Source organism: Amblyomma americanum, chromosome 3, assembly GCF_052857255.1.
Source record: "Amblyomma americanum isolate KBUSLIRL-KWMA chromosome 3, ASM5285725v1, whole genome shotgun sequence".
Lineage (NCBI taxonomy): Eukaryota > Metazoa > Arthropoda > Arachnida > Ixodida > Ixodidae > Amblyomma > Amblyomma americanum.
Genome location: NC_135499.1, coordinates 102,450,620 through 102,475,473, shown reverse-complemented (window position 1 = coordinate 102,475,473; position 24,854 = coordinate 102,450,620). Strand labels below are relative to the sequence as shown.

The window sequence follows — 24,854 nt, the reverse complement described above, 5'->3', positions numbered from 1 at the left end:
GGCACTTGTGATATTTTATTTATTCCCAGGTCTACCACGCAAAAGTACCTTTCTAGCGACGCAGGTTTCTTTGAATAAACTCCGCAAATAAAAAGAAACTTCCAAGAGTTCTTATCGCCGGGTATACCAGAAAGAGTATGGGCAACGCTTCAGTTATTCTTTGTATCTATGCACAAATGACCTCTACCTTGCTCATCATGAGCACTGTTTATAGCAGCCTGTAAGGCCACCGATTTAATTTGATGTGCCTGTAATGTGAGTTCTTTAACTAATATTCATGTGAATGCAACTCTGGTAGTAGCAGTCCACCAAATGAACAAAGCCTGCTCGAGGCAGCTTAAATTTATAAGCCTAAGCTGCCTCATTTCTGGTTCGATGACATGCAAAACAAACAATATTTCCTTGACGAAAGCACGATGTTTTATTACTCGTCGAGCAAAGACGGCTCATTGAAGAGTCTTGTAGGAAAACTGTTGAGCAGCCGGCAATATCATGTTACAATTATCTGAGAGAGACTTCTCATGACTGAGGTTGTAATAAATACATGAAATGAAACGCCTGCGTTCCCTCAGCATACAAGAGTCCCCGAGGTTCTAATCGAGGACACACCTGCAGCGGGCTCTGGCTTCTAGCCATCGACTAATGAATAGAGAAAACAAATTGGTGGGCGTTCAGTTTCTCGCCCTGCTCAATAATCCGTTTGCCCTCTTCGTCCAAGAGCGTGCACAGACTGCGTACAACATCGGTATGGCTGCTCGAGTCTTGCAGAGCATAGACGTCCAAATGCTTTGCGAAGAACTTGGTCACGAGTTCAGTGGCTTTCTTCTCAACCTTCTCTTTTATGATTGGTAAGACTGCGTTAGAGACGGACTTGACGACATCCTCGGCAGCGTTCTGGATGTGGGGCATAATTTTCTTCGCAGCCTTCTTGATTTTTCGGCAAGCCTTCTTCACTGCTCCCTTGGTCTTATTCCAGAAATTGCGGAAGAAATACTCGTCCGTCTGAAATGGAAGAATAAAAACATAATGCTCATGCATGCTCTTAAGTTTCAAACCTATTATAGGCAGTTCAGTCCCGATTAAAATAAATGTGATCAGCAACGCCCGTAGGCCAAGCGCTGTTCTCATTTGTTTTTAATATGATAATAATATTACTCGTTCACACTAGTGCATTTGGCCGCGAGAGCAAGGGGTGTCCACCGCCGCGGCAGAGATTACAACGAAATGCCCATTAAAAAGCCTGATTAGCACAGAACTGAATTGTGCCGCCGAGAAAGTTCAACCGAATGCTGTCCTTAAATAGGATTTCAACGAGGATGTTCGGTTCATGCGGTGACATACAGTGCGGCATCCTTTGAAGTAAGGCTCCTGTTTCTTGACATCGTTCTACTTGTTTTTCACTAACTCCAAAGCTAACTTTGTGTATTTAGGTGCCTTTTTTCTGTATATATGCCGTTTCGCCTCATGAACTCCCGTTCGTTGAACATACCCGTTCCTTTTACCACTCACGTCTGTAATGCCTTAATGGCCATGAGTGCACACTAAACAAATACAATAAATAACTAAATAGATAAGCAAGAAAGTGCGAATGTGTTAAAGTACGTAACGTCCTGCAAAATGCCTCCCCTTATGTTCAGAAAACTTGCATACTGTTATGGTCACAGACGATGAGGTACTAGAGAACACGTTTAACGTGCTCTCCTGATAGGCTTTGGAGGGCGCAACGAAAAGCTATCTCCGCAAAAATGACACATTCTCCTGGCTACCGTCATATTGAGCACGCATAGATATCATCAAAACCTCGTTCTCCCGGGGGGCCATTGGGAGCTCATTGTCGAAGCGTGAACGGGGTGGTCGGGAAGTATGAAGGAGGAAGCATTTCCTCTGCGTCAGATTTCGCTCGCTCTTGCCGCCATATGCCGAAATGCGAGCGAGCCATTGACCTTCATATCGCAATATTTTGCAATATTTATTCACAAAACACTCCGATCGGGCGAGAGAGCAATGTTTGTCAACATGTCCAATAGGGCACGTATAAACCTGACCACCAGGCTGTGAACAACCTGCCCACCTTGGCAGGCGAAGATAATTTGATTAAAAAAAATACAATTTCTACAGCGATGCTCTCTACTTTTTTTTTTTGCAGCTGGGAAAGGACAAAAAAGCAGGTTGAATACAACTGGGGAGAAGATTGTTCGAGAGGGCGATGACGTCAAAAGATCACATCCCCTCCCTACGCAAAAATAAAGGGTGGAAACATCCTGTTGGAACCGGTTTGGGGAAAGGGTTCGATAACCTCTAGGACACCGACATTAACGAACATAGTGAAAAGATGTATGACGAGGAAATGAACGAAGATATACTGAGCGCGTAATGAAGTTCGTGCCAGTACACATGTAAGATGACAGCTGCCATATTGTGAACGTGGTGTAAGAAATGACACGCAGAAATTTGTCGCAGCAACAATGTCTAACGCTGTCACATTCCACTCTCAAGGTAACCGAGGCACCCCAGTAAATTTTATCACCCCTGTACAATTACTTGCGCCTTCATTCGCGTGTTTTTAGAGATTCCTATATTAGCAAGAACTCAATTTCTAAGACGCGCTGCGTGCGAATGTTACGATGTTAATAACTAGTGCTTTTATTTTAACTGAACTCCTCAATATTCATGCACCATCAATAAATACTCGTTGACGCATAATTAGGCAAAGTCTGGTACTGCTTCCATCCATTAGTCACCCAACTCCACCTTAGAAACTGCACGAGGTCTGTGTTACTGAACCAATTTAATTCTTGCAAAAGCAGATGTTTTATCCCTCAATTCTGCCCTCAATCATTAACACATGCAGTTCTCTGTTCAAACCTACAGCAGGGAGCGAGCATTGTCTCAGAGCTTGATTTTTTATTTTTACTTATTCAATAAAGCACCCCTATTATACCAGTAAATTACAAAGAAAAATGTTTGATCAGAGGCAGTTTGTGTTCCTAGGTTTTCAGAACACCTATGCATTTCAATTCACTGCAGATTAACCTCGAATCTAATGCGTATTTTATTTACATACAAGCGATTTGTCGTCTTGTCAGCTCAGGTCGAAAAATGCAATAGTGCTAACCTCCTTCAAATGGTAAGATGGTGATCGCTATTTCTACCATTTCATGCTTTTTTTAACAGTCAACAAAAAAAAATCTTTTTCGGAAGCACTAACCTGGCCGCGATGATGGGCATTGAAATGTTCTGTCAGGTTTAGAGATTGCACCAGATATACAGGCTCCAAATTTGGGCACAGAAATGACCATGCATCTGAGGATTACTTATGCTAGGGTGTGGGTGCTTGGATGGTTCTATTTGTGGTTGTTGTTGTTCTTGCCTTCGTGACATGGCACATACCCACGACGGGGGAGTGACCAGGGTTCTGAGGGGGGAGACCCTTTAGAATAGGGTAAACTGGTGTCAAGCTAATGATTGTGCCTTGGGTGAAATTTCAGAGTAATTAAAAAGAAAAGCAAAAAACACAATACCGGGAGAGAATATCTGAGAATTAAATATGTGAAAAAACCAAAACGCTCTTTTAATTTCCAAGAGCAGACGTTGTCTTTTTTTTTCTCCAAACCTATAGGTTTCTTGGCGCGTGCACAAATAGTTCTTTCAAGCCTCACCTCGCTGTCCAGTTCGGTGTCTTGTTGAAGCTCGTGGGCAACGTTACGCAGAATGTGTCCGACCAGCACGGCCTCATCGGCGGCGATTTTGGACTGGATGCCCGACACCACCTCCAACGTCTTCTCTTCCTCTACGGAAGTTTCCGCTGAAGCTGCAATGTACTGAGTATTTCACCACTATTTGCAAATAACCTTAGCGCAAAGTAATCTTACATTGGGATGCGAAAATTCTGCTGCAATGCAATATAGCACCCTTCGCCTAAAGAACAGCGATCGCGCCTAATATATTCTTTCTTGTCAGCAAAATTCTCTCACATTAGGTTAAGATGAGGGATAAAGATCCTCTACAGGCGATTAGCGGATAGCATTAAGGGTCCTGATCAGTGGGAAAGGTGCACGGTTGTGGTGCGTGTTGAGAAATTAAGCATTGGTTATAATTGGCCTCCCACTCTGCGGAGGACCGCCACTCAAAAAGTACTAAAATAAAGCTGCCGAAAGTAGCTTGCAAAGTTTACTACTCCTTTACAAATCCCATTAACAATCCATTCTTTCCTGTTTGTACTGGCAATTAGCTAAAATCTCTGCCCAAATAAACAGATATGCGAGAATAGCACCGCCTCACGAGACGCAGCCATACGAATCAACTCACCTGTGAAGAAAAAGAGGCCAAGCACACAAATTGCGGACGTAATGGCATTCATGGCGCCTATAAAAAAAAGGTTGAATCATTTAGTGGTGAAATTTCGACTACAATTTAAGATAAAATGTAAGAAATGTTGATTTTTGCTGTCTACACGAAAATATACACGCGGCATTGGGGTGCACAAGAAATTGAGAATTGATTTTGAGGAAACGAAATGACGCAGTAATCGTCTCACACATGTCGGTGGACACCCAAACCTCGCCGTAAGGGAAGGAATAAAGGAGGGAGTGAAACAATACAGGGAGAAATATGTGCGGTAGTGGTGTACTCCAGAATGTTTTCGACCACCAGGGGTTTTTTTAACGTGTACCGACATCGCACAGCACACGCGCACGTTTTGCATTTCGCCTCCATCGAAACGCAGCCGTCGCGGTCGGGTTCGAACCCGGGTACTCCGGCTCAGCATACGAGCGCCTTATTACTGAGCCACAAGGGTGAGTTTTCGTCAAAAATTAATTCCTCAAAAAACCTACACACATTGCGGACGTTAATGACACCTATGAAAAAGTGGATTCATTTAGCGGTAAAATTACCAGATCAATTTAACATCAAATGTGACAGATTTGTTGGTTTTGGGCACTTTTCTCGACAACATAGACCCGGCAATCTAGAGCACTTGTCTTTTTCTTGTTTTCTTTTCGAATACCTTTATTTGAGCCTTACAATATATACCGTTAAGTATGAAGATTTTAGTATGCACGAATACTGAAGAAACCAACTATATATATATATATATATATATATTCGAGGAAGCTACTGTACATCAAATACAGCAATGTTTTGAGGCAGGCAGTATTGTGACATCTAACCATGTAGCCCGAGTTGGTTTGTACATAATGCCTGTTTAGCTGTTGTCAAGAGCTAAGTACCGCCATGTATGCACTGCACTCTTAAATAACCGACGTGTTAGCGCACAATTTCTTAATAAGAGCAGTGTGTGGTATATCTTCGCTGGCCAATCCATACATTCCAGCGAACTCGCTGGATATTTTCGCGCTTTAATCGGGCAAGAAGAATAACTTTCAGGAATAACATTACTAACAAGTAAATGCCTGAAAAGCGTCCTTAAGATAGATTCAGGGCAGCTGACTAATAATTTCTACTGTCAGATTTTTTTGCCTGGCTATAATTGGTTCTCCAGGAAAGAAAAGTTTAAACAAAGCAGGCATATAGCAGAAAAGAATGCTGTTTTGCTTTGAAGGAGAAATGACCTCAAGTTAGAAAAGCCCAATCCCGGCGGAAAGCGAGCCTAGAAGGTAGTCTTACGACCAGTAGGATTTGTGAGCATTTTTTTCGCAGAGGAAGGTGATTATATATGGCATTTTGTGAACTAGTGTCCACAACGTTCCACACTGCTTTGTATGCCACATAAAACCCCCAAAACCGAGGGCATTTGACCTTACTTTTCTGAACAGTGCCGGCCTGCAGTACGCGCACAGATTTCACAACCAGAAATCGCGGGCTGAATAGTTGATTGCAAAACAGTGTGCGGTTCTCACTGAGGTAAATATGAAAATTTTAATATGCCGAAATTCTCCTAACCGCCCTTGTGGCTTTAATATCGCACCTTCTGTTGGCTACTATTTTGCTTGTCAGGAAAATTACTTCTCAAGAGTAAACGTCGTTCCTAAGTTCATCCGAAGGAAACTTTGCTCGATGAAAAAATTTCCTAAAGACGTCGCGCTTTTTTTACGAATCCAATGTTTGTTAATTACCGAATCCACCGTCGACAAAGGATTCCTTGTAATGCACACTTCAAATGAACACTTAACATTCAAGAGACATTCTTCTCACAAGAAGGGCGCAGCAACCTACCAGTGGTTTGCAGCGGACTCGTCAAGGTAGGGTACTGCCACGAAACAGTAATGCTTGAGGAACCACAGCGTGCTGCCTTTTATGCTCCACAAGCGGTCAGGAATCTCAACGATTTCTTGATAAAAAATGCGGAGGTGGTTGGAACGAATCAAAGTTTATCAGCTGAATATACAAGCCAACTACGGCCAGCTAGCAGGTTGTTGAACTGTCAGGGTGTAGTGCTAGGCCGACGAAATTATTAGTTCCATTTATTGTGTATGTTATAAATGCTGATTAGTTACTCGTGGTAGCTCCATTATCACAGACTTTAGTGTCTCTATCTATAGAGCACCTCGAAATCGTTCACCAACATCTGCTCTTTCAACAGAGATTTCACAACAAAGTGCCTTTTCTTGTTTCGGGTATATATCTTGCAAGGCATTCAAGTCTAACGCTGATCGCAAAAATCCACCACACTAGCAAAGATAAACGCCACTGGCGATTGAATGGCCTCATATATTGTCGAGGCCTGGAACTGTGACTGCCTTCACTAGATATGTAATAGATATCTTTAACAAAGTAACGCTTAGTGGAGAGCAGGGCATAACCCCAGGTCAACGCTTGGCGAACGTCACGACGCGTTAAGCCCCAACTCCATGAACACATCCTACGCGTACGGGTGGAGCGCCTACGCGCACGGGCGTACGCTGGAGCCTGCGTGCGCATGCGCGAGGCGCGTCGCGCGATCAGCCGCGAGTGGGGCGGAGATATCTCTACATGTCAGATATTCGTGCCTGCGCGCGGGCGCTGGCGCGCGCGTCGGAAGCGGGGTCCGGTTCACAAAAATGGGAGGACCGCGGGGCTTTCTGGGAATTTTTTTTTCATGGCTTGGAGCTCTTTCAGGTCCCCCCCCTCCCCCAATTACTTTTCTTCACGGTTTAAGGTGTCCTTTCAGCGCCCCCCAAGCCCTTTTTCTTCACGCCTTCAAATTCTTACCATAGAGTGGGAACGAGTCAGCTGCAGGAGCATGGAGGTGGATGCCCCTTTTCGATGTCCGTCGCGGCGCGGCGCTGGGAACGCAGGCGCTTCGCACGTATGCGGGGGAGTGTTCATAGGGTAGCCGTTTTAAGCCGTCCGCTGGCGTCATTTTAATAAGGTTATTCTTATCCTATCCTATAAGTATTTTCCCTCATTCAGCAAAACGCTCATGAATTTTGGTTGCTAATATGACGGTACCATGACTTGTAAGAATTTTTTTTAAATAGTACGTGTGGTAGTATGAAAGTTATTTAACTAATCATTATCATCAGCCAAATTGCGCTCACTGCAGGACCAAGGACTTTCCCAGGTCTCTCCAATGAACCCTGTTCTGTGCCAGCTGCGGCCACCGTACCCCAAAAAACATCTGACTCTCATCCCCCGACCCGACAATCTGCCGCACCCTCCTCCATTTTCCTTCTGTTTGAATTGAGTCCGTTACCCTTAAAAACCGTTGTTTTTCTTGCCTTCGAATTACATGCCCTGCCCTAGCTAACTATTGGTCATGAAAATTAGAGATACGAAGAAAGCTCCAGTGTCCCTCACCTTGCCATGTATCCTATCTACCAATGCGGCGTGGTTTCCCATTCTCGGTTGAAAAAGAAGACAGCGGATGGAATATTTCAGGGAGTGCCCGCTAGCATGCTAACAAAGCCGCTTTTTATTAGGTGTACCTGGACAAAGAGGAAATTATTTTTAAATTCTGGACCTCGCCAAATCTCCATGACGAGAGCATAATGGCCTGGGCCACTGATTTTTGACCCCCTTGCCTACAGACGGAATATTGAAGAAAGCGCAGATTGTTACCCCGCCTTTTACATATAGCTTAGTTGGGCGCAATTCTCTTCGGTCTTCGCGTGGACGTCACAGTTTCCGGTATGCCACTCACTTGACTACTTGTACAATGGCGCATCTAACCCGTCGAAATATTCATGCACGGTACTACTTTCAGCAAAGAGGCTGGCACCAGAATGTCGGAACACTTTGATGTTTAAGATATGCCGGCAACAATTCTGTTGGCGAAGCCGTTACAGAGCACAAGCCGCTGATTCAACACAGCTGATTCAACAGCTAATCATGTGTTGCAAGAAAAGAAAATGTGAAGTTTTGCAGGAGCCGCTATATTCGTAAGTTACATAAATTTGGAGCATTGTTCTTGTTGCTTTTAATGTTTCAGACTTTTTCTTCCAAGAATTTCTTCCTTAGAGATTACGTTTTGAGATAAGCATGAATTTCCGTCGCCAGCTTTGGTTAGGTGTAAAAGTGATTTTTCTCACCCCCTGAAGTGAAAACGCTCTCGCGCCCACGAATATACGCACATAAACTTTCGAGCCGTTGGTGTCACATATATATATACATAAAAAAAGTCAAATCACAATGGTAGTAGAACCGCAACATGCAATATAAAACCAGATGCCCTAGGTTTTGATGGGATGAAACGCGTACATCTAAATCAAAGTCACGACGGTACCCCACCTCAGATGGACTTGGAACAGCTTGATTCCGTATTCCTTAGCTTCTTCCTTCTACGCCGGTTATGCATGCACGAATAGTCTCACCGTATTGAATACATTGAACCTGCCTCGAAAAGGGGAGCCTCTCACAAAGAGTTGCTCACTTGCTCACTTTTAAATGTCGTCGCCCTGGTTGCCACTGAATCACGCAACCAAAACGTTCACCGCTAACGGCACCAAAACATTCCGCGAAACAATGAGACTCATTTGGTTCTCTCTCACACAAGGCATCGATTCCCCCGTTGCTGGCAATATATTCCGCTGAACAAGGTGTGTTGTGTATCATGAGCGCTTTTTCCCGCCGAAATTTATGTTTACCGAAAGATCCTTGAATAGTCGTGTTGGGCGGCTGCATCAAGGCGACAAGGAAAAAAATGACAGAAGATTTAAATTCATTTCCGGGTTCGATACGAGGCTCGGTTTAACAGCGCATTCCGATAGAGGTGGGTTTTGAATTCATTGCGCACGGTTGGAGGTTGGTGAAAACGACTGCATCCAAAGCTGAGTGCGAGAAATTGGCAGGTAAACACATAGTCGTCTAATGCTGTGATGAACGAAGCTGATCTGTTCACGCTGCCCCTGTTTGTAAACTAAATAGCGGCCATAGTGTTTTGCCATAAAACGTTTAGTATAGTTGGCCATAAAGCTGGATTGCCAGAGCCTTCGAACCTGTCAGGGGCTTCGGACAGATATCCTCATTATTATCGTCATCAACCTGACTTCACCCACTGCAGTACAAAGGCCTCTATAATATCTCTCGAATTAAGACTGTCCTTTGCCAGCGGCGGCCACCCTATCTTATAGAGACGAACATCGGCGAAAGCTGATATTGAATTTTTAGTGCTAGCATTGCTGAAAATTTTTAAACCATCAATGCTATAGACATGACAGAGTATGCATCGACAATGACAAGGCGAGAGGCGGCGGTTGCCGGGTGGCAGAGAGAAAACAGGGTGTAAAGCATGTCACAACTTGATTGCTCAATTCGACCAGGGGAGAGGAGCGGTGGTGCAGCGCGTCACGCGGTCACTGGCGCCCTGCATCACGCCATCCGCGCGGACTGCCTGAACCCGCCAGCAGCAGAGACTGCTTAGTCCAAGTTGGAGGACTAATGGTAGCCCATACTCTGTTGCATCAATGACATTAATTGCATGTCATTATGGACTTCTATGCTACAGTCGCAAAACATGATTGTGAAATAGTGACCGCTACGCTAGAAATGCCTGCCTAGTGAGCGAGAAATCCTGTCAAACACATGTCTAGACGAAGTAGGAAAGGATGCGATGCAGTTCAGTATGCTATTCAGTATTAAATATCTTACTGGTTAGCACGTCTTAGCTGTATTCTGATGTTTTACACCACCGACAATGCTATGCCAGAGAAAGCACCCTCCTGACTAAAAAAAGCCGTGTCTTAAAATTGTGTAAACCCTTAGGCGAAACGCTCTGTATACTCTGAGCACTGTATAAAACAGGAGGCCGCGAGTATTTCTCTTGCTACGTTCGACAATTCCATAAACCACCATGAACCATGGTGGTAGTGCACTATACCACCTAGTAGGCTCAATTTTCGCCGTTTTTGTGTGCCCGAGCTTTGGAATCGCATACGGCAAAAAAAATGCCAACCAGTTACGTATAAAGGTGCATCGCCCCTGAAGCGACCACAGGCAATGTGAACAAAGGTGAGTGTTTCGTCATTGGAATTGCATAGCAGGATTTATCACGCGCTAACGTGTCGGTACCTTGCGCTATAAAATAATATGCCACTGCTTGCACTACGTCAATTGATTCATCGTCTCCCGATAAACACATGCGTTACCGTCTATGTTGCGCGCATATGCAGATACCCAAGTAGCTGTTATGAACCGTGACCGCGTCCGTCCATTGAGCGATAAGGTCCGTCAAGTGTAGTCGTGTCACAAAGGGCCACCGGCCAATCTTAAGGGTGTGTCGTTACTGATACTCGTAGATGAATACACCCGTGTCGGACACTGTTTTACATGCTGAGCTCTCAGTACGAGTGCCTGCACGGGGCTACTTCCGCTGTTTTGACAGCCCGTCACAGGGTGCCACGGTTCGCGCGAAAGCGTCATTATGGAAAGGTCGTTTTCTCGCCTTCGATTCTCATTAATTTTCTCCGCATATAGCCGCCGCGGTGGCTCAGGGGCTGTGGTGCTTGGCTACTGACCCGAAAGACGCGGGTTCAATCATGGCAGCGGCGGTCCTATTTCCATGAAGGCGAAATGCCAGGGCAGCGATGGCGTAGAGGTAGACTATCTGCCTCGCATGCAAGAGGACCGGGTTTCGACTCCCGGTGCCCCGCGATTCTCCACCAAGTTCAAAATAAAAGAACTCTGCGTGTCGATAGAATTGCATAACTAGGTCTGAGGCGAGGCCTCATCTTGGCGACAAGAATCAACGACGTACTTCCTCACCCCCTATAATAGTCTAGGGAACCTAAAAAATTGAATCATAATGAGCCCATGCCTGCACCGCGTGATTTACAACCGGCTTAATCTAATTTGAAGATAAAAGAAGAAGCCCAAAGGCAATGATAATTTTACGACCCGTAGGTGGGGAAAAAGAAAAAAAACATGAGTGGAACCTACTGTAGCCACACAGCAGGATATGGCCACCCCGGTGTACTGCGCCGCCACAACCTTTTTTGAACAAAACATTTAACCCTCGGCCCCCAGTCCCCAGAGGCTGCGGAGCAAGTGACCAAGGCCGCGGTCAGATCTATGGCGCATCGTAGGGTGCTAGGGATCTCTGGCTCCGGACAGGCCGCCCTTGGAATCTGAACCTGGGTACATTTAACGCTACAACCTTACCCGGTAAGGCTAGCCTAGCGGTGGTGTTGGAGGAACTACAGGGTATTAATGGGATGCCATAGGGCTTAGTAATGTTAGGAGAACAGATGGGGCGTATACAATGCTAAGAGACGGGCATGTACTGCGCTATAGTGGATTAGCAGTCTGAAGAGAGCAATGATTGGGATTCCTCATTAACCAGGATATAGATGGCAGCGTAGAGAAGCTCTATAGCATTAACGAGAGGGTGGGAGCTATCGTAATTAAGCTCAATAGGAGGTAGAAGCTGAAGGTGGTGCAGGCCTATGCCCCTACATCCAGCCGTGATGACCAGATCGTTGAAAGCCTCCACAAAGACGTGGAGTCGGCAATGAAAAAAACTAAAATAACAGAACACGGTACTGATGGGTGAATTCAACGCGAAGGTGGGCAAGAAACAGGCTGGCGACCAGACGGTAGGCGACTATAGGATAGGCTCTAGGAATAGCATGGGAGAATTAATAAAGGAGTTCACAGATAAAAATAATTTGCGGATCAAAAATACCTTCTTCCAGAAACAAAATAACAGGATATGCACATGGAAGAGCGCCAAAGGGGAGACTAAAAATGACACAGACCATACTGTGTGCTCACTCTGGTATAGTGAAGGATGTGGGAGTTCTCGGAAAGGTGCGTTGTAGCGACCACAGTAAAGGTAAGGTCTGGAATTAGCTTATACCAGAAGAGGGAAGGGAAGATATTGGTGAGGCGGAAACCCAATAACGAGTTAGCCGTAAGAAGCGAAGTAAAAGAATTCAGGATATTCCGGCAGAACAGATATTCGGCTCTGAGGAAGACGATCTTAATATTCAATCAAAAAACGATAATCTCACCGCTATCATTACGAAGTGCGCAGTAGTAGGCGGTAGGATTGTTCGACGGGATACCGCAAAGCTATCTCAGGACAGAATAGGACATAATAGAACTGGCAGAGCTATCGAAGTTAACAAAATAAGCGCAAGGGCGGGGGGGGGGGGGGTAGCCGGCATAAGGAAGTTTCATTTAGAGAAACTATAGCGTGTTCTAAGAACGGATGTAACCTAAAGGAGTGAATTGGAAACTAGGCATTCATAAAAACAAGATGTATGCGCAGAGACAAAGAGAACAATGTAATTAGCACTACGGATATGACAGTAAAAATAGCCGAAGAATTTTTACACAAATCAATACAGTAGCCAATGTAATCAGAAGGTTAATAACAACGACAGTAACAAACAGTTGTGGGACGTCCTGCCAGTAACGAAACAGGAAGTAAAGAAAGCCTTGGGGAGCAATGCAAAGGGGGAAAGCAGCTGGTGAGGATCAGGTAACAGCAGACTTCTTGAGGATGGAGAGGAATTGTGCTAGAAAAACTAGCCATCCTGCATACGCAATGCTTTATCACCTAGACCTTATAAGAAGGTTGTAAAAACGCTAACATTACCTTAACTCATAAGAAAGCAAACATCAAGGAGTTGAAAAGTACAGACCAATTAGCTAACTCTCCGCTGCTTACAAGGAATTTACTAAGGTAATCGTAAACAGAATCAGGACCACCTTAAATTTCAATCAAGCAAATAACCAGACAAGCTTTCGCAAATGATACTGAACGATATACCACAATCACTCAGTCAATCATGTTATAGAGAAATGCGCAGAATATAACCAACCCCTATTTAGAGTGTTGATTTATTTCGTGAAAGCATTTGACGCAGTGGAAACCTCAGCAGTCATACAGGCATTGCGGAATCAGGGTATAGAAGAGCCTTATGTCAAAATACTAGACAATATATATATATATATATATATATATATATATATATATATATATAGCAACTGCACGGTTACTGTAGTCCTCCATAAAATCAGCAAAAAAATTTTAACAAGAAAGGCTGTCAGGCAGGGAGATCTCACCAATGGTATTCAGCGCCTGTGTGCAGGAGGGATTCCAAAGCCTGAGTTGTAAACAATCCGAGATAGGAGTTAATGGAGAATACCTAAGTAATCTGAGACTCGCTAATGACATTGCCTTGCTGAGTCACTCAGGAGATGAACTACAAATCATGATCAATGAGTTATACAGAGCAGTTTGATGGGTCTTAAAACTAACATGCAGAAAACCAAAGTAATGTTCAACAGTCTAGCAAGGGAACAGAAGTTCACCATTGGCAGCGAGGTACTGGAAGTGGTAACGAAGTATGTCTACTTAGGGCAGGTAGTGACAGCTGGTCCGGATCAAGAGAGGGAAATGACTAGAAGGATAAGAATGTGGTGGAGCGCATATGGCAGGTTCTCTCAGGTCATGAATAGCAGTTTACCAATATCCATCAAGAGCAAAGTGTAAAACACCTGTATCTTACCGGCACTCACCTACGGGGCAGAAACGTGGAGGCTATCGAAAAGGGTTCAGCTTAAGTTAAGGACAACGCAGCGAGCTATTTAAAGAAAAATGATAGCTGTAACATTAAGAGTCCGGAAGCGGCCAGAGCGGCTGAGGGAACAAACACAGATTAATGACATCGCAGTCAAAATCAAGAGGAAGAAATGGGTTTAGGCAGGGCATGTGATGCAAAGCCAAGATAACGGCTGGTCTTTAAGGGTAATGAATGAATTCCAAGAGAAGGCAAGCGTAGCCGCTGGTGGCAGAAGGTAAGATGGGCGAATGAGATTAAGAATTTAGATGGCCGGATGAGATTTCTGCAGCAATGTTTTCAACACCACCCCGGGTTCCTCTAATGACGTGTTTGTGCCACAACGTTGTCCATGCCAACGGTCTATGCCAGCGCATGGATTGCGCATCTGTCGGTCACTACAGCCACAGAGCTCAAAGCGAGAAAATTAGTCTCATTTTGCTGCCGGAAGATATCCAATCCTCCGCCCGAGACTGCATTGAAGGTTAAAACCAGGCATGATGGTGGTGGTGGTGGGGGTGAAAACCATTTATTTAGCTATATTTACAGAGAAGTGCTCGGAGCCGCCGTGGTGGGTCAGTGGTTTTAGCGCTCGGCTGCTGATCTGAATGACGCAGATTCGATACCGGATGCGGAGGTCGAATTTCAATGGACGCAAAATTCTAGAGGCCCGTGTACTGTGCGATTTCAGTGCACGTTAAAAAACCCCTGATGGTCGAAATTTCCGGAGCCCTTCACTAACGGCGTCCTTCATAGCATTAGTCGCTTTGAGACGTTAAGCCCCATAAACCAAACCAGAAAGGTGCTCGGGAAGAGGCCCTTAGTGGGTCTCGCCCCTTACAATATAAGGCGGAGTCCCTTATTCCGGGACCCGGTTGGTCCTGAGCCCTGCGCAGGTCAGCGGAACCAGAGCCTGTTGGGCCGATAGTTCCTGGCAGCCGAGCAGAGCCGCCTCCCTGTCCTCTAGGGTAGGGTAAGGGGTGATAGGGAGGAGAGAAGGAGTTTGTTTGTTTTCCCAAACCTTGTGAACGGTGTAGGCCACCTCCTCACCGAATGAGCAGCGGCCATCAAAAGAAGAATCAAGGTGCTTGAGAACTGCAGGACACAACAGGGTGTTTGTAAAGAATCTAAGGAGAATTCGTTCGCTAGCATTACTGAGTCCCTTCATAGGAACCGGGCAGCGCCGGTGTTCGACACGATAGTGCTCGGTAATGTCTTTAAATGAAGAAGAGGGCTGTGATCTGGGTTAAGGCCCTCCCAACGAACGCCTGGTACCCGGTAAGTGAGTGCGCGGGCTGCCAGATTGGTGGCTTCGTTACCTGGCATGCCTTGGTGGCCGGAGACCCATATGATTGATGCGTGGTCTGGTGCGGCGATAGTCTAGTCTTATCGTGCACTAGCCAGCGTAGCCGATCTTTTCGCGCCGCCGTGGGCTCGAATCGCTGCCGCTGCAGTAATTATTTTTTATTTACTTATGCTTTGCCAAGGGCCTCCCTAAAGGTCATGCATCACACAAACTGGTGAGCCGGTTTAACCTCGTGAGGTAGCGCTTTCACACTAAAAGGGTAGGTGTATAACCGCTACCGCAGTTAGCTGCAATGTAGAAAATGAGCATGAAGTTCCAATGGAAGAAGGCATAAAAAGAACGCCGAGAGACTAAGCACTAACTTGAATCAACTCTGTTGTTTAAAGTTAGCCCTGTTTATTTTGAGTTCTTTTTAAGTCCTTGTTCATTTGCGCTAAGTATTTTGTGTTCTAAATTCATCAACACGTGAACTTTTCTGGAGTTGCGCTGTGTGCTCTCTCTTAAAGGCCACGTCCCCTTGTGGTCTCCCTCTAAGCTTAAATGATATTAACATTTTTGCCTCCTTCTTCTAGCCTCTCCCAGATCCCGCTCTCGTCTACTCCCGTGACCACGAGCTCTGCAGGAGGGACGTGCTTTTATCGCGGAAACGTCATTTTATTCTTGTACTACCTGTCTATTCAATTGCTTTTGCGGTCTGATCGGAGCCACTCCCCTTCGCGCCGCTTGTCTTCCAGCCATTAAGAAGGAAGGAAGGAAGGCCTCAGACGTTGCTGGCACATACCCACTACGGGGGAGTGGCCAAGACACAGGCGGTTAATTACTGGATACAGGAAATTTTTGAAGGGAAAAGCAATGGAAATAGTATGTAGTCTGATAGATTGGAAGAGGGAAGGAAAGGGGTCCAGTTAACTTGGAGATCGAAGACGGGACAATTGCTTAATGTGCATAATAGTACACAATGCCTGTAATGTTGCAATGTCTTACTGACAGAGATCAGGAAAAAGAAATTAGAATGGGAGTCGCTGCGTTTCTTAAAGAAAATTTTGCACAGCAGAGCGCACACTCCTGTCGCTTCGTCCAAGCAAAGAAGCGCCAATGGAAAGAACAACCGCGGAAGACACAGGCAAGCCCAGTTGATGAAATGGAATTTGCAAAAGACGCTTCCTCAAATGAGAAAAGCGGCGGCAGAACAGCAGGAAGTGATCTATTGTCTCAGGTTCGGCACAAAAAGGGCACAGTGGGGAAGCTGCCAGGCCAGATCTGTGAAGGTAGAAATTTAGAAGGGGAACCCGGCAACGCAAGCGCGTGAAAGAGACCTCTAGTCTGCGTGAGCGCCAGTCTTTGCTACTCCAAGGATGCAGAAGATGCTGATATTCGGGAGACGATGTAAGAGCCGATGCAGCAAATTCCTGAAATATTGTGTAGCTGCGAAACCTCACCGCAGCTGTATATGCACACGATGGTAGGACAGCAACAATTGGGCCGCTGAGAGAGGCTCTTGCTAAGGAATCTGCAACCTCATTAAAGTGAAAGCCCATGTGACCTGGTACCCAAAGCAACCTTACCGAATTTAGATGCAGCGGAATCAGGAACTTAAAGAGGCGTAATGGCCGAGAGTCAGTGGGCGAGGATAAGGAAGAGCAAATGGACAGAGAGTCTGTCATAACCATGACCTGGGAAACGGTAGATTCTAATTTTCGTAAGGCTAAGATTACTGCTAATAATTCAGCCAGAAAAATTGGAGTGAAGTCAGGAAGACGGAGAGAAAAAGACCAATCCAGTGAAGGTGAAAAAATTCCCACACCTGCCTTTTCGCGATCCTGCGAGGCATCGGTAGCAATAAGAACATGAGAGGGAAAGGACCTTAGGTGGTCCTGCAATAGACCCTGAAGAAGCGGGAAGGGCTGCAGCTTTGCATTCGATGGGAAAATGTCATCGAATTCAATCTGGACAGATGAGGAGTTGTTATATATTTGGCGGACATCAGTGAAATGGATATTTATGCGATCAAGGAGGGACTACACGTAACATATCTGCGGGGTATGAAATCGAGACCAGGCAGCACTAAAAAAGGCGGAAGGTTGACTAAGAAATATTATACTGGAAGCGTGAAGAGGGGAGTCGCACAATTTTAAAAATGTTTGAACTGTTAAAAGGCGAAACCTAGCTGATAACGAAGGCATTCGCGCCTCAAGGTGCAGAACAGCATTGGCGACACATATGGAAGCCCCAGACAAAGGCGCAACGCCTCACGCTCCAAAGCACAAGAGGGCGAAGTTTATAGGCAGGAGCTCCTGAGAATAAAACACACCCGAACTCCAAAATTGGGCGGACGTACATTTTATAAATCATCAGAAGCGTATGCCTTCTCATGCCTGACCTAGCACTACAAAGCCTGCGCAGGATGCCAATGGCCCGAACTCCTTTTGCAGAAACTTGCTCAATGTGTGGCCGCCAGGAGAGAGTAGAGTCGTATATTACACCGAGATACTTCACCGTCTGAACTTGAGGTATTATGTTATTTCTATAGACCAGGCAGATGTTTACAGGAACAGAAACTGGAAATACTAACAATGCGCATTTCTTCACATTAAGGGACAGATGAATTCTTCCTAGCCAGTTGTCAAGAACATTGAGGTAATTTTGCAGGGTGCGATAAAGAGTGTGAATGTCACCTGCTGATGCAAAAAATGCAATATCGTCGGCGTACACATAAGTTTTCACATTTTGAATGCATGGAATTGAGCTTAGAAAAATGTTAAAAAGAACAGGGGAGAGAACTGATCCTTGCGGAACACCTCTTGTCTGTGGAAATCTCCTTGAGGAAATACCATTTTGGCAGCAGTAAAATTCTCTATTTTCTAAAAAGACAGAAAGCCAGGCTACAAAATAGCTTGGGAAGTTGAGTTCCTGTAATCTTAGTAATACAGTCGAGTGCTCCACGCTGTCGTATGCTTTACTGATATCCAAGGTGACAAGCGCAGCAAACTGTTTTCTATTGCGAGCTAATTTAATACGACTCTCAAGATCAGTATGAGCACACCAAATTGAACAACCCGGCCTGAAACCAATTTGACATGGATTCAATACAGCATTTTCTGAAATGAATGACATGACACGGCCGAGAAGGACCCTTTCCACCAATTTCACTAGGTTCGATGTTAACGAAATAGGGCGTATATTGTCTAAAGTTGAGCCCTCCCCTTGCTTTTTAAGCAATGGAACTATTTCAGCAAGACGCCACTCATGCGGTATCCAAGGACCTTTAATAGAATGGTTAATTAGAGCCAACAGGTCTGCAGGAGATTCATTGAACAAATTTTTGATCATAGATGAAGTGACCTTATCGGGGCCAGGAGCCGCTGGGGATAAGCGCAGAACAATTTGCGACAGCTCAGGCATAGAGACCTCAGTGAAATCACTTGAGGTGCATGTGAATATAGTAGGAGAAGGTAAAGCAGATGTAAAGCGAAGCTCTAGGCCACACGCAATATCTTCTAAGGCCTTTGCGATGTCAGCAGGGGACTGAACGAGGGATTCAATGTTGGCAGTCGGAGGAATCACCTTGTTGCGCCTCATGAAACTAAACAAGGCTCGTTTACTGCCCGATTGGGAAAGGAAATCATAATGATTTGTATTATACTCCTCCTTTGCACGGGCGACAGTGCGCTTAAATGTTGCTGCAACATACTTATAATCCAGCCAATTTTTTGGGCATTGATTGATGAGAAGTTTCCTCCAAGCTGCTTTCCGTCGTCTGTATGCACGCGTGCACTCAGAATTCCACCAACTGTTCGCGATTGCACCCTTTGTTCTCTTAACCAAAAATTCAGACTTTTGCCTTGCATGGTCCAGTACTGAACATAGATGTGCAGCCTTGCTTTCGGCACTTATCTGAGCGCGAGTGTCTGAAGTGATTTGGAGGGCTGATTTTAGAGTGTCTTTAAAGCAATTGTAATTTATTAACGTGCGCTGATGTCGCTCAGGAAGAGTTAATTTACACGCAAACTTGAAACTAATCAGTAGATGATCACTGTTTGTTGCACAGTCAACAGGCGCCCAAGACATAACGGAGACTCCTGGGGAGGAAAAAGTTAAATCCAGGGCAGAGCGGCATTGACTGCGAACAAACGTAGGCAATCCGGAATTGTTGCAGATCAAGTTGTGGCCAGAAGCCCAATCAAATAGCCTAGAACCAAAGCTGTCTGTTTTAAACCCCCAAGTCACATGGTGCGAATTGAAGTCGCCAAGTACTAGAACCTGAGATCGGCTACTAGACATGAGTGAGTCAAGGGGCCGAGTGTCACGCACACCAGACGGGAAATATGCATTAGCTACCGTAAAGGGCTGTTGACCTGGGACACTGAGGTCAACCGCAAGGATTTCACATTCATTGTCCGCATATTGAAAAGAAATGCATGCCCTGTGGCAAAACTTTTTAGATATGAGCAATAACAACCCTCCCCCTCGTGATGACCGGTCAAGCCGGAACGGATGGTAATCCTTGAGATGATAATTGAAATTTGGAGTTAGCCATGTTTCCTGTAAAGCAACTAAATCTGGTAGAAGCTGATTGCATAGGCAGTTTAAATCTATTGAAGCTGAGAATATTGATCGACAATTCCACTGGAGGACACTTAAGAACCCTATCTTGGCGGAAGTGCCGCAGCCGCGACTGCCTTTTCTAGAATACTGGTCTTAGCGTTTTGACTTGCGTTACTTTTCTTTGTCTTTGACTGGGGGCAAGATGGACCTGCAATATTCAGAGGAGACCCACTTCGTTTCTGGGCGCGGAGATCACACTCCATATCAATACAATCCATAGAGGATGCGTCCATAACGCTATTCGAAGGAGAGGGCTGAGAGGTCTTTTGTTGCTCACATTGTTTTTGGCCCTGTGGAGCGGAATCGATTACTACAGAAGGAGGGGTAGCTTCCGAAGCCAAAGAAGACAAGAGCGGAGTGGGGGACGCCTGCAGAAGATTGGTCATCTGAGCAGCTATGACCTGCGAAATGCACGTGGACACGGTTTCCATAATGCGATCCATTGCATTTGCCACAGCTTTCTCAACTGCCGCTGTAATAGCCTGGGACAAACTAGAATCCATTATGGGTGGGCATTTGGCGGCCACACTAGAGTAGGCTGAGGCTCTCTCCTTGACTGCGGCAAAAGCCTCTCTCCGCGTGCATCTGCGCTTGTCTATAAGCTCGAGCACCTGAACTTCTTGTGCTCAGGCAGGACAGTCAGGCGAATCAGCAGGATCAGCACCGCTACACAAACAACACTTCTCTTGCTGTTCAGGACATTCCTCTCTGCAATGACGTTCCCCACAGGCACAGCAGCGTAAGGCCGATTTGCAGGCTTTGCCGCTGTGGCCAAATCGCCAGCAGTTTTGACATTGAAGGGGCCGAGAGTTAAAGGCATCAACTCGAAAAACCAATGGCCACACCTTAATCTCTGAAGGGCAAAATAATCCTGCAAATGTGGCAATGACGGACTCCGTAGGAATTTTTACTCCGTCAACCAGCCTGCTGCATCGATGGACAGCAATCACTCCCGCAGGCGAGAGGTTCTCAAGCGTTTCCGCAGGGCTCAATCGAGAGTCGACCCCTCGGACCAAGCCCTTGGAACATGCGAGATGAGGCGGAATGAATGCGCTCACCGGGTGGCTGGCGAAGGTCGTGCACTTTAGAAGATCTTCAATACAGTCTTTATCCGACGACCGGCACAAAACACCACCCCTGCCGAACTGCCGGACATCGGTAATGTGCATAAAGTGCTTCGATGTGGACTGAAGGGCCGCCTGCACTGCCTCCGGGTTGTTCAGTCGGATAGCGCCTCCATCGGAAGGCACTAATGCGACTGGAATGCTTGAAACACCGCTGCGGAAAAAGAGATCAAGTGGGAGCTGGTCTTTAGGAAGAGATGCCGACCAAGGGGAAAACCCCTGGCCAGGAGAAGAAGTCGACATTAAGCTCTCGTCCCGCACCCAATCACCCCAGAACAGGAGCAAACAGGCACAGACAAAAAGAAGGAGAAATTTAGCAAGCTAACGCAACACCGCCAGGTACTTAGCCACTGCCCAGCAGCCTGGGTAGCTGAGCCACGTCAACAGAACAGCAGTCAGGAACGCCAGCCATTAGGCTCTCTCTCTCAGCTGCTCCGTTCTTTCCTCGTCCTTTTCCTTCCATTAATCTTCGCCTTCTTACTGCTTCACCGCAGCGGTAGCCGAGTGGTTGAGCATCCGCCTCGCATGCGGGAGGTGCGGGATTCGATCCCCAGAGCCGCCGGGTACCCACCGGTGGTACAATGGGTACAAGCGTTCCCATGGCCTGGTGCTCGGCTTGTAGGGGTGAAATGCTTGAAAAATGCGTCTTTGACCCTACCTTGAGTAATCGAAAATACATTGTGTCATGGCGCTCTTTGGCCATAGGCGCCATTATCATTATAATTATCTTACTGCTTCACCATCTTAAGTCAACGCCGCTAAAATTGAGATTGGGCGCTTAACACCTACGCTAATAAATATGCGCGCCTAATGATGATTGGAGCAGAAATGACCTCTTTTACTATGCGTGAAAGCACTACGCAACTGAATTAATGTTCTGTAATTTCGAGAGTATAGTCCGCTGATTATAATTCTTTAAAAGCAGAAACCTCGCGTGGTGCGAGTTTTCTATGTGTGCGTACTATAATGCTGCAACTTTTTACTATTGTTTGCAGCGGCAAAAGAGAAAAGCGTGTCTGTCAAAGTAAAAAATAAACTGAAATGTGGCCTGACTGCTTTTCGGAAATTTTGCTGTGGTATGTCTAACAGCCAAATCAACTGCGATAGAGTAAGCTTCGATATACAAGCGAATGCTGCACGCGACCAGGGATGCCAGAACGTTTCAACCACAGGTAGCCAAATTGGCCTCCTTATTAGCCCAAATGTAGCCAGGGGCTAAAATTGAGGAAGTCCAAAAGTAGCCAAAAAGCTTTTTTTTTGTGAAGAGATTCCTCTAGCATTTTAAGGTAATTTTCAGCAAGGAGATGCATGCATTAGTTTTTTTCAGCCAAGATCTCTCGAGATGCTGCACGGAGCGTGCTTTTGTGAGCCGCATGCACCATCGCAGCTGCCACGCTCCATGGAAAATGCTAGTGCTGTGCCAGTTCAAGGAGTGCAGCTACGCAGGCATGCAAGCAAAGTCATGAAAGGCAAATGTTGTCTTCGTTACAAAATTCAGTCGTTTCTTTTGCCAAGAAAGTCGTTACAAAAGAAAGTAGGCTAGAGAAAGATAACGAGTTGATTAGGAAACGGGACTGCTTGACTCACACAAAAATGTTGCAGCTGAAACGGGACCAAAAATCTTCGCGTAGTTTCAAAATCCTCACAGCAGCCTCTGTTTCTGGCCAGGCCAGGCTTGGCGTGGAGGAGAGCTTCCAATGTCTCGTTAGACAATTTATTTCGCAAGCCGGTTTTAGTGAGTGAGACCTGGCTTCGCTCGTTCGACAGCGTTGGTTGGTACGGGTATTGATAACAAAGAGATGGTTTGATTTACAGGGGGTCCAACATCCCAAAGGGACTCAGTCTATGAGGGACGGCCTAGTGAAGGGCTCCGAAAATTTCGACCTCCTGGGGTTCTTTAACGTTTACTGACATCCCACAGTACATGCGCCTGAAGAATTTTGTCTCCATCGATATTCGACCTCCGCGTCCTGGATCGAACCCGCATCTTTCGGGTCAGCAGCCGAGCGCCATAACTCATTGAGCCACCGCAGCGGCATAAGAACTAAGAGAGCGCCAGGTCAGACATAATTTGTTAGTTTGGCGCAACAAAAAAAAGAATGAAAAATAATAAGCCCCTCATCAGTGGGAACGTCTGCTTGCCAACAATTTTTTTTTCAGTCCTCACGCTTACGCAGAATTCATTTATGCAACGGGTACCCTCCGCCAGTTCGTCGCTTTTTCTCTGCGACAGCGGGTGCTCAGATTCTACAGAAAAAAATGAATTCTTCGGTGTAAAAGCGCCAAATGAACTACGGACAAATTTGGAAGAGCTTTTCACTAAGGTTTTTGGTTGGAGAAGCGGCTGTGGTAGCTCAGAGCCCTCAGACCCGCGGGAAGCCGCTTCAGCACCCTTTTTATGCAAGCTAGAAAAAACATGTGGTTGTCGCACCTTCCCTCCTCCCCCCCCCCCCCAAAAAAAATAAAGAAACTTCAACAGTGTCACTGAGAGGTGACTCTTGAAGGCAGTCGAGAGAAAAATCTCCTATGCCGCATATTCTGACATGTAATATGTGTTGTTAACCATTCCACGTTTTCGTGGCTCTGCGTAACCAGGTATTAAAAACCTTGCCATAAGCGTTTCAATAAAGCAAATCAATTCCTAATGTAGCCCACCTCCAGAACCTGCCACTGAAAGATACTGCTCGTTCGGTCGAATTCACTGACGAGAGGCTTAGAAATTTAACATAAATCTTGCTCTTCAGTGTACATACTCTAGCTGCGTTAGAGTGTTCCCTACTTTTCACTTCTTCAAATTTTACATCCTGTGCAGCGCAGTGATCCACGCTTGATTGCAAAAAAGGCGCAATGTTTACCCATCCTGTCGTACAGACCTACCAGCTCATTCGGCATATCACCCAAAGCGACGGTTGCGTACGTTTCCCTGTTCTCTTGGTGCCTTCTTGGAGAAGATGCAAACCAATTGAAATTTTCGCGTACAAGCTTGACAGTGTGGGAGAGTAGAAGATCAATCGCCTCATTACAGGCTAGCTGTAGGCAAAGGCACACGCACTTGACAAGCACAAGTCGTGCATTTTCTGCTTTCATATTTTGTGCAACTCTGCTGTGCTGCCCAAACAAGACACTTGCCACGTCTGTCCCGAGGTCCGCGCAATAGCCGTTGGACGCTGGGTCCGTGCTGCCATGAGACTTCCTTGGATCCCCGACGCAAGCCTCCAGCGTCGCTTTCAGGTTTAGAGGTGACAACCGATGGACTGAGGGTCCGTGCTGCCGAAAGACACCCTTGGATAACCTGCTTTAAATCTCCGGCATTTTTGGACGCCGTCGACGGGTCCTGGCTACGCTTCTTCTGCTGCTTCTAAGTTCGGGCTGTTGACGGGAGACCACCGGCGTCTTCCTGCAATTCTCTGGCTCCCTTCAGCCACTTCCTTCTGCGCATCGCCGGTGACGCGTCGCCCTACATCCACCCGCGTCTGTCCTGTCTGCAAGGCATCCCCACTTCACCTGGGATGCTCAGTACCTGGTGAACTCTTTCTTTATTCTACAATGTTGTACTCGTGTTGAGTAGGTGTTTTTCTTGTTTTCGTTTCGTATCGGCTCTTTTCCTTAGTGTTATAAATGCGACTTAGTTTTGTTTTGTTTTATTTCTGTGTTCTTTTGTACGAATCTGCACGTGATAGCGTTCTCCTTCGGAAAGTCGGGGACACGTTACCAATTCGCGACAATGGCGTCCAGTAGTTAAGGGATTTCAGAGCTACTGAGGTTCCTGCAATCCTCATTCTGTATGTTCGCCGTGCCGGGCGCTATTTTCTATTTCGCATCATCTATTGCAACCCGCAGCTCTGGCGTAGAGAACGGACACTCACTTTTATC

General features: G+C 46.0%; 2 protein-coding genes across 2 annotated transcripts in view; both read right to left on the bottom strand.

Annotated features, from left to right (window-relative positions):
* LOC144123941 (uncharacterized) overlaps positions 1 to 24,854 on the bottom strand; it is a 93,175-nt gene that overhangs the window by 30,906 nt on the left and 37,415 nt on the right. The gene's annotated exons all lie outside the window — the stretch shown is intronic.
* LOC144123187 (uncharacterized) lies at positions 408 to 6,227 on the bottom strand. The gene is made up of 4 exons (XM_077656065.1): positions 6,178 to 6,227; positions 4,309 to 4,365; positions 3,660 to 3,811; positions 408 to 1,002 (listed from the first exon to the last, which is right to left on the bottom strand). The coding sequence occupies exons 2-4, from the start codon at positions 4,358 to 4,360 to the stop codon at positions 640 to 642; spliced, it is 567 nt and encodes a 188-aa protein (XP_077512191.1). The 5' UTR covers positions 4,361 to 4,365; positions 6,178 to 6,227; the 3' UTR covers positions 408 to 639.

Bases quoted from the DNA above. Each gene is read 5' to 3' on its own strand.
- LOC144123187 (XM_077656065.1), bottom strand. From the start codon at position 4,360: ATGAATGCCATTACGTCCGCAATTTGTGTGCTTGGCCTCTTTTTCTTC. The intron at 3,812-4,308 runs GTGAGTTGATTC...AGTACATTGCAG, and splicing joins TGGCCTCTTTTTCTTCACAG to CTTCAGCGGAAACTTCCGTA. The intron at 1,003-3,659 runs GTGAGGCTTGAA...CTTCCATTTCAG, and splicing joins ACACCGAACTGGACAGCGAG to ACGGACGAGTATTTCTTCCG.